The sequence below is a fragment of the Dipodomys merriami genome, unplaced genomic scaffold (genome assembly GCF_024711535.1).
Source record: "Dipodomys merriami isolate MVZ:Mamm:240054 unplaced genomic scaffold, mDipMer1.0.p SCAF_369, whole genome shotgun sequence".
NCBI lineage: Eukaryota > Metazoa > Chordata > Mammalia > Rodentia > Heteromyidae > Dipodomys > Dipodomys merriami.
Genome location: NW_027205259.1, coordinates 298,047 through 312,205, shown reverse-complemented (window position 1 = coordinate 312,205; position 14,159 = coordinate 298,047). Strand labels below are relative to the sequence as shown.

General features: G+C 37.3%; 1 protein-coding gene across 1 annotated transcript in view; it reads left to right on the top strand.

Annotated features, from left to right (window-relative positions):
- The window catches only part of LOC138804550 (inactive N-acetylated-alpha-linked acidic dipeptidase-like protein 2), a gene marked incomplete at its 3' end in the record, with an annotated part of 613,633 nt that overhangs the window by 380,995 nt on the left and 218,479 nt on the right, over window positions 1–14,159 (top strand). Inside the window, exon 4 of the mRNA XM_069988885.1 lies at window positions 1,715–1,834. Within this exon, the coding sequence (XP_069844986.1) occupies window positions 1,715–1,834 (120 nt within the window). The remainder of the gene's footprint in view (window positions 1–1,714; window positions 1,835–14,159) is intronic.

The window sequence follows — 14,159 nt, the reverse complement described above, 5'->3', positions numbered from 1 at the left end:
AGATACATTCTCAGCAACTAGATTTCTTGTAAATCACCTTGAGATTCATGAGGTAGCACTGTATACTACACCGTTGGGTGAAAACAAGCTTGCCCTGGGACATTTACATGATCTTTCTATGTATCAGAAACTGAGGCTGGTGTACCTTCCCCCTCCACATACACACAGGTCCAAGGAGAGTCTTGAGGGTGGGAGAGATCATGCTGAGGTTTAAAGTAGAAAACATTTTATATAAGTGGATAATGGATAACTGAAATTCATTAAGGCAGAGAAGACTTGAAATGGCATTGATATTTTCCTAGTTTTTGCAGATGCAGATAAATGCAACTTCTAAAGTACTATTTCATGCTAGAAATGCTTCTCCAGTAGATAGATTTATGTATCATTCAGTGGTATTCATATTTTCTTTTTGAAACATTTATTTCACAAAAGAACTCATGTGAGCAATGCCCTTTGCATATAACTGTTTATAAGTGAAGTGCATTGGTTCTTGGTGGGAAGGGTGGAAAGTCTCAAGTCTTCATTTTTCTCACTGTGTTGCTCTCACTCACTCTTTTATCCACATGTCTATGGTACATAATGATACAATTTGAAATAGCATGTTTTGCTTTACACATTGTACATATCCTGGAAGGCAGACATACAACTACCATTTTGATGACAGAAATTGCGGAAGTATAGTTGAAAGGAACTGTCTAAGGTAATAGAAATGCATGTTAAGTAGGTCCTGCAGTTCAGTATAGCTTTCCAGGGAAGAGGAGAGGGCTGCCTTTGCCACAGGAGGATTCATTTGATTGTCAACACAGAGTCATGAGAGTTCTACGCTACCAAAAGGGAATTTCTAAAAATGAGTAACACAAATGCGTGATATTATTTAACTATAGATAGTAGGTGGGGTGATTTGTGACAAAAATGATAGCTTGGGGGCAGGAAGGGGGCTCAGTGGTACAGCGCTTGCCTTGCATGCATGAGGCCCTGGGTTTGATTCCTCAGCACCACATAAGCAGAAAAAGCCGGAAGTGGCACTGTGGCTCAAGTGGTAGAGTGCTAGCCTTGAGCTGAAGAGCTCAGGGACAGCGCCCAGGCCCAGAGTTCAGGCCCCACAACTGACAACAACAACAACAACAACAAAATGATATCTTGGGAGCATATTCCAATATACTGAAATGTTAGACTTGCACATGTGGTTTCCCACATTGCATACTGCAAAATCCAAGAAGTTATCATTCACATATTCACATCTGCTCAGGCAAACCAAGGATATGAGCAGTTGGGAATAATTTCATCATACTAGTAGAACTCTGAATTTAATTTATGTAAAAAATGAATCATTGGATTTTCGCAAGCCAGAGAATGGTATGATTGCTATTGTCCCTTAAGGCAATTAATTTTGCAGTGCTTTATAAAATAACACAAATTGCAGAAACATGAATGTAGAACAAAACAAGAGAAATATGCTTAGTTTGTAATTTGTTTAAAAGAGAAAGTGCTAAGCACAAATGACTAAAACTTTCCCCCCACATGACTGGGAGACTCATCTTTCTCTGGTAGAAATAGAAAAATCAAGTTTATTGAGATGAGGACAGGGAGAGGCAGAGTCAGTCTTCTTTTGAATATTTCAATTACCACAAATAATTTTAACACATTAATTGGGTTAAGTGACACTTTTCTTCCCGAAAGGCTTTATCTCTCTTCGTGTGTTCTTCTTTTTCAGGCTGAAGTCATCGACGTGAGTTATGGAACCAGAGAGGATTTAAAAAGGATAAAAAAAATGAAAAATACAACGAATCAAATTGCACTCTTAAAATTAGGAAAATTGCCACTACTTTATAAGGTCAGTCCAGGGTTTGTTATTTGGTAGTAGAGGAAATAATTGCTTTTGTTGAAGTCACATGTCTCTCTGAGTTTGAAGAGCACAGACAAGTGTGTCTGTGTGTGTGCTTGTGAGTATGTATGTGTGTGAGAGAGGAAGAGAGAGAAAGACAAATGGGCAGAGAGTATCACAGGCTGTTCCCAAATAGTGTATTTTAAATTTAGATACTTCTGACAGAAGTCTTGATGACTACATAACTTAAGAAAGGTGGTATCTTAAACAGGGTATTAATTACTTTGTGAGAACTGAATTACATGGCCATGTTCCTCATAATAGTCCCCATCAGAAATGCTGAAAAGAGAGCCTAAGTATCTTCTTCTCTTGATATACGTAAGGCCTCTCATCTAATGTCAAAACTGACTACATACCATATGCTCTATTGTAAAATAGTGTTTAGCTGATTTATACTCCCTTGTGATTGATTTTATCAACTGTGAACTATATCACTTCACAGTTACCGTGGTCAAGAATTTAATGAAAATATAATAAGCTAAGGAAGAACAAATTTTTTATTTACTTTATTTAAATAGATTTTTTAACCACTAATTGCTACAAGTATTTGAATAATTAAGGGAACTCAATCTGCATATCAGTCATGAGTCACCACAACCCACATCACCAATGTTCCTGCTAACTGCAGTTTCCTTCTCAATTGAAAAGAATGGCCAGTGTAGTTATGTTCTGGAACTCTGCTGTTCTGTTAGAATGGATTTCTACTTTTCCAATCTTGGTTTTTCTTGTTTTTGTGCCAGTATTGGGGCTAGGACTCAGGGCCTATATGTTGTCACTGAGCTTTTTTATTTTCTTTTGCTCAAGGCTGGCACTCTAACACTTGAGCCACAGCTTGGCTTCCAGTTTTTTTGCTGGTCAATTGGAGAAAAGAGACTCATAGACTTTTCTTCCCAGGATGGCTTTAAATCTCCATCCTTAGATCTCAGACTTCTGAGTAGCTAGAATTATAGGTGAGAGCCACTAGTGCCTGGCTTACTTATACAATCTTAAATGACGCTTGCTAATTCCCAGGTTCAGAAGTGTTTGTGGAACTCTTTTGTGCTCTGTTGGGAAAAAGCATTCTATAAATGCCTTCAATTATCTTTCAAGAATCTTCTTATATTCCAGTCAGAGCCTCGTACTAAACTGGCCAGAACATTAAGATAATCAATCTTCGCATTATGGTATACAATGGTATTAGTTTTGATAAATAATTTTTCAATACAATTTATGTTTTATAAATAATTATATTTTGATCTAAAACTTCCTGTTTAGTTCATTCTCACAGATAAAAATCAGTTGAAAATGATATTTGACAAGATAAAACATCAGAAATGATACATGCATCCAGTTAAACATTGAGTATTATTGTACTTTTGTACTGCTGAACATTATACAATAGTCAAAAGAATATTAATGGCACATGAATATCCTTACATGCCAAACCAACACATTATAAAGAGAACATTTATAATTTTAATAACAAGGATTGTAGCATTATTGCCTGAGATGAAAACATTGTTAATAACGGAGGCTACAATTTATTAAGTAAGTTTCATACATTATCTCATTAACATTCACAATAACCGTATTGTTGAGGTCAGGGCTATTATCTTCATTTTACAGTCAAGGTAATTAAAGCAGAAAAACAACAAATGACTGGGTTGGAGAATACTTACTAGTTAAAGGAAACAAGGAATGTTTCTACCTAGGCATCTTATTTCAGACCTTGAATCTTCCAGATGTGCGTGTATGTGTGTGTGTGTGTGTTTGTGTATGTGCACACACACATGCACAAGCATGCTTTGTCTCCATTATATTCCAGTAAATCAATATATTGATCATGGACATGCTAAGGTCAAATTTTAGCTGATATTCTAAGATAATGAGTGTACATTTAGTTTGATATCAGCTATCAAACATCAGAATTTCAAAGGAAAGAATTATGTAAGCCATAATATGGTTCAGTGTGTCTCTCATCTCCAGGGTAAAAAAGGTTTGCAGATGAAGGGAGAATTTATTTTTATTTTTATTTTTTGCGGTCGTGGGGCTTCAACTCTGGGTCTGGGCACTGTCCCTCAGCTCTTCAGCTCAAGGCTAGTGCTCTACCACTTGAGCCACAGCACCACTTTCTCTTTTTTGAATGGTTTATTGGAAATAAGAGTCTCAGGGACATTCCTGCCTGGGCTGGCTTTTTTTTTTTTTTTTTTTTTTGGTCGGTCATAGGCCTTGAACTCTGGGCCTGGGCGCTGTCCCTTAGCTCTTCAGCTCAAGGCGAGCGCTCTACCACTTGAGCTACAGCGCCACTTCTGGTTTTCTCCTGGTTTATTGGAGATAGGAGTCTCACAGTCTTTCCTGCCAGGGCTGGCTTTGAACCTCGATCCTGAGATCTCAACCTCCTGAGTAGTTCGGATTATAGGCGTGAGTCAACAGCACCAGGCTGAAGGGAGATTTTATAAAGAGGAATTTGGAGAAAGCTATACAGGCAACTAACTGGCCAGTGACACTGAGGCTTCCATGAAACTACACTGAGGTCTTCATGATCTTGTGCAGTGTAGGGGAGTGGTAAACTGATGTGTGATACTATGTGAAACCTCGGGTAAGAGAAAAGTTTATTAAATAGCTCATAGATATGTTGGAATTGACCTTCATTCCTGAGCTGGGAGAAGACTTTTCTTCAGAAGTGTCTGTGGGCCCAGACAGAAGTCCATGTGACAGATGGTGGATTTCAGCTCTTCTTCCTTCTGCACTGAGTTTCAGCTCGAGGCCTGATGTTTGAGGCAGGGACAACACAGGTTACACTTGAATTTATCCAGAGCAAGGAAATTGCCTAGGGAATGTTTCACTTAGTTACCAAGTACACAGCGGACACCCAAAGACATCTGCCAACATCCATGCGACTTCAAAAAGTAAAATCTGAAAACCCTATGCACTGAACCTCTAACTTCTCTCCAACCTCAGAGAAGTAGTAGCATAGTAACTACACAGGGAAGGAAATAGAACAGAATATATTCCTTCTCCAACAACAGATGTGAACTGTTACAAGGACAACATGAGAAAATTCTAAGAGGAGAGTTTGTATAACAATAGGAGACAAGTCATTCAAATTGCTTACTTAGACTGGAGAGTCAATTTGAGTGTGTGTGTGTGTGTGTGTGTGTGTGTGTATTACCAACAGATTTACATAGCAATGGATTATTAGCAATAATCAGAAAAATAATGGGACAAAACAAGTTTTCCTTGAGGCATTTGAGAAAAATCTATTCCTATCTAGATATTTTGAAGAGAACACTGGGAAACAAAGTTACATGGACTCACATACATTATGTGGAATTTGCTTGTTCAACCTGTCAGTTACTACAATATTGTGTCTAGTAGAACTACAGAGATGGACTTGTAGATTCCTTCTACGTCTCCTTCCTATCTGCCTACATTTATATAAATTCTACAATGTTTATTAGCAGGAAAAGAGCTTTTAAAAATTCAAGTACAGGCTGGATGCAGTGCCTTATACCTGTAATCCTGTCCTGTAATTTTGTATTTTTCCAGTATTGGGGCTTAAACTCAGGGCCTAGGCATTGTCACAGAGATTTTTTGAACAAATCTACCTCTCTACCACTCTATCACTCCTCCACTTCTGGCTTTTTGATGGTTAATTGGTGGTAAGAGTCTTAGGAACTTACCTGCCTCGGCTGGCTTTGAACCATGGTCATCATATCTTAGTCTTCTGAGTAGCAAGGATTACAGGCATGAACCAACAGCATCAGATTCAAGCTTATCATTTTATCAGTTAAAGCACGTTTCTTTGTAGTTCCTCCAGAAGATCTTCACATTATCAAATCCTTTGACATATTTACAATGAAATGACTTATTGTAACAGTCCAGATGCCCTACAAATGATGAGTGCAAGAAAAATGTGTACATATATACAATAGAATTGTATTCTCCATTAGGAGGTGTAATATTATGTCCTTTGCACAGAAATCGATGGACCTAGGGGAAAAAAATATTAAGTGAAGTAAGCCAGAATCACAGAGCAAAATGGCTCATGTTATCTCTCATATGTGGAAACTAGATCTAAAATACTACTTGGTATGGTAACGTGTGCATGGTTTTATACGTATATACATAAATAAACTGAATAAAGGATGGGGGGAGGAATCCAAAGGTATAGAGGCTCTGAACAACTAATGTACTCTTTATCCAAATGGATACAAGAAGTGGAAACAAGTTTTTGTGGAGAGGGGGCTTTCATGAATGGAGGGAGGAAGAACAAGCAAATGTGGTCATTTGATTCAATGTATGTTAAAAATGAACTATGTATATTAAGGGTAAGGATGGGAGAGGTGAAATGGGAGAGAATAAAGGAAGGGGTGACATTGACCAAGAAGCATTAGACTTATAACCTGACTTAGAGAATTGTAACCCCTTTGTATAACTGAATAGTAGCTCTACACCAAAGCTCTTCCAGAGCCCTCTCTGGAAACAAGTATTATCTTTCATCCAGAAGACCCAAGGCAATTTCCCCTTTAAGGTCCATTCTAGTCTTGTTTAGTTTCTATGGATTCCCAAAGAATCATGGGAGCTTATTGACGCTGGATCTATGAATATACCTTCACGTGGTGAAGGCAAAGACAGCCTGGGTTAGAAGCATTAGACAGCACAGTGTCCATTGAGTTAGCCTCACCTCACCTGTCCATCAAGTACATCCACAAGCCCAGATTCAAAAGTGAGGCAATGCAATTGACTCCAAAAAGGCAGTGGACCAATCGCCATCTCCATGAAACTAAACTACTAATCATTCTTCTAAATGAACCCTTGGTCTGTGAGCATGCCCCTGGATCGGTATTGTAGCAGTGAAGTGGTCACTAAATAATAATTCAACATAAATTTGGGAGAGATCTTTGTATGTGAAATATACAGAGCAAAGAGTAAGCATAATTGTGTGGTGAAATTATTTCTTAAAGTTATGGGGAGAATAACCTACATCTGAGAAGGAGGAGAGCTCATTACTTTTATTGTGAATTTTGAATATGTGTTATTTTAATCTGTGAAAGCATTGATGAGAAAAGCCTGTGTGTGCAGCCTGGCCATAAAGCACAATGTAGGTTTTAGGCTTAGAGCTTGACATCCATACAGCCTGTGCAGAAAGGTTAGCCAAGTTCAACAAAACTCACTCTTGCTAATTTCCTTAAGCTCAGACTTGAGCAGGCAGGATTTAAGTCAGTTGTAGGTGTGTACCCAGAGCAGTTTATTTTGCAGGAGGGTGTTTAACTCTTCATACTTTGGACTAGATATTTTTATTTTGTCCTCATTGTCTCAGATTTCTCTCAAGAAAAAAATGACCAGCCGGGCGCTGGTGGCTCACGCCTGTAATCCTAGCTACTCAGGAGGCTGAGATCTGAGGATCGCGGTTCAAAGCCAGCCCGGGCAGGAGAGACCATGAGACTCCTATCTCCAATAAATCACCAGAAAACCGGAAGTGGCGCTGTAGCTCAAGTGGTAGAGCGCTCGCCTTGAGCTGAAGAGCTGAGGGACAGCGCCCAGGCCCAGAGTTCAAGCCCCACGACCGACAAAAAAAAAAAAAAAAAAAAAAAAATGACCTAGTGAAGCAGAGCCTGAGCTCCTCACAATTTACAAATTACAAGACTGATAATGTGTAAATGGGATTAAAGCAAGGCTCAGGTAATTTAGGCCTATAATCTTAGCTACTTGAGAAGTTAAGATCTGAGAATTGTGGTTGAAAGCCAGTCTAGGCAGACAAATCCATGAGACACTTACCTTCAATTAACCAACCAAAATCCAGAAATATAGCTTTGGCTCAAGTGGTAGAGCACCAGCCTTGAGCTATAAAGCTAAGATAAGGGAGATTACTGAGAATCAAAAATAAAGCCCTAGTATAGACACACACAAACACACACACACACACACACACACACACGGGCTGGAAAGGTGGCTCAGTGGTAGAGCGCTTGCCTTGCAAGCCTGAGGCCCTGGGTTCGATTCCTCAGCACCATATAAGCAAAAAGAAAAAAGCCGGAAGTGGCGCTGTGGCTCAAGTGGTAGAGCGCTAGCCTTGAGAGACAGCGCCCAGGCCCAGAGTTCAGGCCCCACAACCGGACCCCCAAAAAACACACACACACACACACAGTGCAATAAAGCATTGGACTTCTCTCTGATTTGTAATGTCACAAAAAAAGCAGTAATAATATTGTTTCCTCTATGACAACTAAAATTTAAGTAAATCCCACTTCAAGGTGGACACTGTTTCATATCCTGAGGAGTCAACTTTACTTTCAATAAAATGACAAAGGAATACACATCACAATTGATGATGCCATTTGCACAAAGTGAAACTGTACTTAAAATCTACAAATGCTGTCACAAATTTCCAAATGGAATAAAGTATACCATGAACACTCCTGAACATGCTGTCACAGAGTTACACATTAATAAATACTAGTGTTTGTTTTATATATTTTTTAATTGTGAAAATACCATACAGAGGGGTTATAATTACATGTTGCCTCCTCCTTTGTTTCCCCTTCCCATCCCTTCCCATCTACCCTCTCCCCACCCTGCCGCATTACCCCCTTGTTTTATATTTTATACAGACATATACACACACAATAATAAGTTCACTCACCCAGGAACCCAAACCAATATTTTACAAATTGAATATTTCTAGCCCATTTATCCACCAGATGAGTCTTTAATATAAATAGGAATCCTGAAAAACAAAGGCCTTTTAGATCTATGCCTAGGCTTGCCTACATCACTGTACATTATCTGGCACTCTCCACCAGCAAGGTTCAGGAAGCATGCTTAGGCAGATAATGCTTTGGAGAGGACCAAGTGGGAAATGAGGGAGGGGACTCTTGTTTATGTGTATACTTTCATATGTGTAGATTGTGTCTGTCCAATTAGTACATTCGTTTGAGGAGCATTGGCTTAGGGCTGCGGCTCACACCTGTAGTCCCTGCTCCTCAGAGGTAGTTATGGAGGAGGGGGGGTGGGAGATGGATGTTTCAAGACAATTTGGATTAAAAAAAACTGTTTGTGAGACCCCCATTTCATCCAATGACACTGAGCATAATGATGTACGCCTGTGATCCCAGCCAAGTGGGAGAAGATGTAGGAAATCAGAATGTGAAGATATCCTTGGGGAAAAAAATAGGGGTACTGTCTGAAAAAGAAATAACAAAAGCATTGGCTAGAGAGCACAAAGCCCTCATTCATAACTCAGTACTGAAGGGGGAGGAACTCTACATATTATTTAAATTTAAACATGATTTAGTCCACAAAATATTTAAGTTGAGAACACTAAATTTAGAAGTTATGGAGGAATTGTCTTTAGATATTAAACATTTATGATCAATATTCAATCAATAAACAATGGCAAGTTGTTTAAGAAGCCCTCACGTTTAAGTAACTGCTGAGAAACACTGCATCTGAAACTCAGGCATTTGCATACTGATATTTGCTGAGCTATACTTTAGATTTGATTTATTCCCATCTTTGTATTTTATATTTGTGTGTGTTTGTGTATACCCACATTTCTTTAATCCCTATGAGATAGCTGCACCCAAAACAATTATTATTTTCTTTTCAGTCCTGGTGGCTCATTCCTACAATCCAAGCTAACTCAGGACTGTGTCCTGGAGGATTGAGGTTTGACATTTTCAGATAGAAAAAGTAAGATTCCATCTCCAGTTAACCACCAAAAAATCAGGATTAGATATATGGCTCAAGTGGTACAGCACCAACTCAATACCTCCCCATACATTAGAGATCTTTAGTATAGCTGACTGAAATGTACTCTTTGGTAGAATGGATATCATAGAATTAAAAGTTGATTTAGTTTTATTTTCACAAATAAAATATGGAAGCATTCACTTCATAAATAGTGAAAATCTGTGATGACTGAAAAAGTGTACAAAATAAATGATATTTTTGAGGATAAAATACTCATGATATATGAGTATAGATAAATGGGTATATATAAATGTTACAGCTTCATGTGAGATTTCAAATGAATGTTCAGTGGACAGCACAGACAAAACAAGACACTTATCCATTGAAATGTTGAATGAATCTCCATTTTCCCTAGCAGAGAGAAATCTAGCAGATTTCCTTAAGTAACATCCTAGGAATATTTCAGATGCAAACAAATGTTTAATTCAGTATCTGTGTCATTGAAGGAAGCTTTTAGGCATTATTCTGTATTTGGAAGCATGCTTGTATTTCTTTCTTAAGATCAATTTTGGGGCATCATATGTACAAAAATCAAAGCAAATGTTATCTTGCTATTTAAAAAATTATGCTGATTTAATAAATAATTTAATGAGGCATTTTATTCCTCAGAAGTGGTTACAAAACAACAATGCCTCCAAAATTTGTGGTAGTATGATGCCAGAGCTGTTCAGTTACCATGGAAAATATAGTCAGTTCCTGAACACAAAATAGGGAATAGTAGTTGAATGCATATCAAAGCTTTTAAATCTGCTGTGAGTATTGAGCAAAATCCTTCTCATCCCCACTGCCTGACTTGTCTCTTATTTAGTCCAAAAATGACTATGCTTATAAAATATATTTTGGTTTAAATATAATTTCAATCTTGGTGATAACCAAAATACATTATGCTGTCATTTATTCTGCCACTTAGTAATCAGACTTTCAGAAAGTGAATTTAGAGCAAAAATTTTAATTGAATGCTTCACATCCTGTTCATAATACTCAAGTGTGGGTCATGCCTTAGGACCAAATGAAAGTGTGTTTATAAATTTTCCAAGTTTGTCATAAATTAACTATGCAATTTAGAAGTCATGTGTATGGTATGGTATTCTATTAACTCTACATGATAATCTATTCCATTATATTTTCAGACCACTTGAGAATTTTGAAATTATACTGAGTGACATCATGTCTTGGGTTGAATTTTACATATTTCTTACTATGATATATCTAGCATAAATAATGCCTTTGAATGAATGAAAATTTATTATCATAAAAGAAGGCACTAAACACTTCATTTCTCATAAACAAATGTGATAATATAAACCAAGACAAATATGAAAGCCGGAGAGTGACAGGGTAGGAAGAAGCAGGAGGAGGAGGAAAGAAGGAAGGAAGGTAGAGGAGAAAGGAGTATGAGAAAGAAGGAGAAGTAGGAGAAAGAAGAGAATGATAGAAGGAGAGAGAGTAATGGAGGTGAGGAGGAAGGAAAGGGAGGAAGGAAGGAAGAAAGGAAGGATGGAAAGAAAGAAGGAAGGAGGGAAAGAAGGAAGGAAGGAAGGAGGGAAGGAGGAAGGAGGGAGGAGGGAAGGAAAGAGGGAGCGACAGAGAGAAGAAGAAAGGAATGAGGGAAGGAAGGAAGACGGAGGGAGGGAAAGAACAGGCAATCCATTCTAATTTTCCCCACTGTTTGTGTTTGAGAAATATTTTTGTATATGCTATATGGCACATAAAACTTGAAATACTAAGTGCTATACATTACTTTTTTGGACTTCCCACCATAGATAGATATCTCTGTGGCAGGCACTTCATGGTAACACTGACCGTCTCTTTCTACATTATAGCTTTGCTCATTTCTTCCATGCCTTATTGGGAATTTCTAGTTCTGCTCTGTGTTTGCTCTTGTTCAGAATAGTAAAACATAACATTGCAAGACACAAGAATGTTGGCAACAGACTCTTGACCAAGCTCTTCTTTCAGCTTGATGGTTATCTGATCTATCCTTACAGATCATAGATATGTAGATTGTCTTAGAAATCTCAACAACACTTATTTAAATAACCCATACTTTCAGATCCTGTCAGGATTACATCTGTAAAGTCATTCATGATACATTCTTAATACACTCCGTGTATGTGAGGTATTAAAGAGGAAAGGGCATAAACTTAATGTCTGGATAATCTAATGCCTTACTCAAGCTTCCAAAACCACAGCAGATAATCGCAGATTTTGTTGATACATGAATATGGAAAAATATGTGTAAAGATTGCACTTTTGCATTATTTTAAGGATAAGCAGTTATCATGGAGCATTAATTGAAATAGGAAAATGTTGACCTTTTTGTGTAGAGTAGCACAGCTCTAAATAGGTAAAAAAAAGGAATTTTTAAAAGAAATAGCACTTAAGTTTTAATAAAATGAACATTAAAATTGACCTAAAAATATTTCTGCTTTAGATTTTTATGTTCTTCAATTTGTTTATGCTCTGCCTATTAATTTAGAAGTAGAGTTATACACACTATTAAGAATATCCTAAGTATTAGAAATACTACATTTACACAATAATAGCATACATTTCCAAAATTAAGTTTAAGTTTATTGTGAAAGCTAGAGTACGATATACTGTTCCAGCAGTATTATAATACTGCCTATCAGATAAAGTTATAGTACAATTAATTGAAATATTACATGCAAGCACTCATTACAGCATCTAAGATATAGTCATTTAACTTAACCAATTTTTAAATTTATTTTATTATGAAGATGATGCACAAAGGGGTTATAGTTACATTAGTAAGGCAATGAGTACATTTCTTTTTGAGCACTGTTACCCCCTCCATTGTTGTTCTCCCACTATTCCTTCCCTCCCCGACCTCCCCTACCCGCCCCCCAAAGTTGTAAAGTTCATTTCCAATATAGTGTCTTGTGGGTATCAGTGTTGCAATGGGTCATCCTATGTCCCTGTTTCAGCATTTTGTTATTCCTCTTCCCCTCCCCAAATTAGACAAATGTTTATAGAAGATGCAGGGTATCAAAACCAAGTAGAGTGACAACAGGGAATATACCATAGGAGGAAGAACATACAAAAGAAACAAAAATGACAAGAAGGACATTGCCCCGTTTGTTAGGAAATGGAAAGACTTGGAGAAAATTATATTGAGTGAAGTAAGCCAGGCCCCAAAAAACATAGGTCCCATGGTTTCCCTTATTTGCAATAACTAGTGTAAGTCTGAGGCAAGCAGAAACGGTCAGATAAGTTGATGTTAGGTGAAATGAACCCCAAGATAAGGACTCAAATGGTTTTTCTTTCTTGCTATTGTTTCTAACATATTTATAAGGTGATTTTTTTTGTTGCTTTGTATGTCCCTCCCCGACGGTATAACCCCTGTTTTCACTGTATTTCATGTTGCTATAATTTGTGGAGGGGAAGGGAACAAACAAATTGTTTAAATAGGGATACAGATGGACCCATTGCAAAACTGAAAGATACAAGATGCTATGTTGCAAAACGAACTTTACAACTTTGGCAGGTTGTAGGGGAGATGGATGGGCAGGGATGGGAAGGGGAAACAAAGGAGGAGGCAGCAATGCTTGATAAGAAATGTACTGATCACCTTGCTCATGTAATTGTAACCCCTCTGTATGTTATTTTCACAATAAAAGAACTTATTAATAAAAAAAATCACATAATACATCAAAAACAAGAACAACAAAGAAAGACTTCTTGTGTCCATATCTTGGGTTTCATTTCACTTAGCTTCATCTTATTTGGTCATATGTACATAGCTTTTGAGCTTTTCTGCTCATCTGATGAAATTCTCCTACACATATGCTAATTATTGCAAGTGAGGGAAACCATACTACATTTTCAAATTTATTTCCATGTGCTCAAAGGTTAACATTCTAGAATCAAAATCTAGGTTTGCTGAAACAAGACTCACAAGACACTATGTTGGAAATGAACTTTACAACTTTGTAGGAGGGGGAGGAGTGAAGAAGGTGGGGGAGGAAAGGGATTGTGGGAGAAAAATACAGGAAGGGATAACAATGCCCAACAAGAAATGTACTCATTACCTTACTCATATAACTGTAACCTCTCTGCAGATAATCTTGGCAAGAAAACAATGTTTTTTTTAATATACCTTTGCATTTTATTTTATTTCACACTCAGATTTATCTGAGATGATTATGAGATTGAATTTTTAATTGAAGACTATCAATTTGGAATAACCAAAAGCTTACTGAATTGTCATATAATTCCATTCAGTGCTACATGGATATTTTATAGGAGTTATTTCTCTTATTTATAAAATATATAAATAAATGAAAGTAAACCTTGGTTCTACGCTAACAAAACTTGAAAGGAATCCAAAAAATGTCCAATTATTATTCACTATACATGGTTCTACTTTCTTTTTCTATCTTCTTATTATTATAACATTTTATATGATTATTATAAATAAGACTATATTCACAGTTGCTCTAAAAACATCCATCCATGAAGAAAGCATCAAAGCTGTGTGCTGGTAGCTCATGCCTGTAATCCTAGATATTTAGGAGGC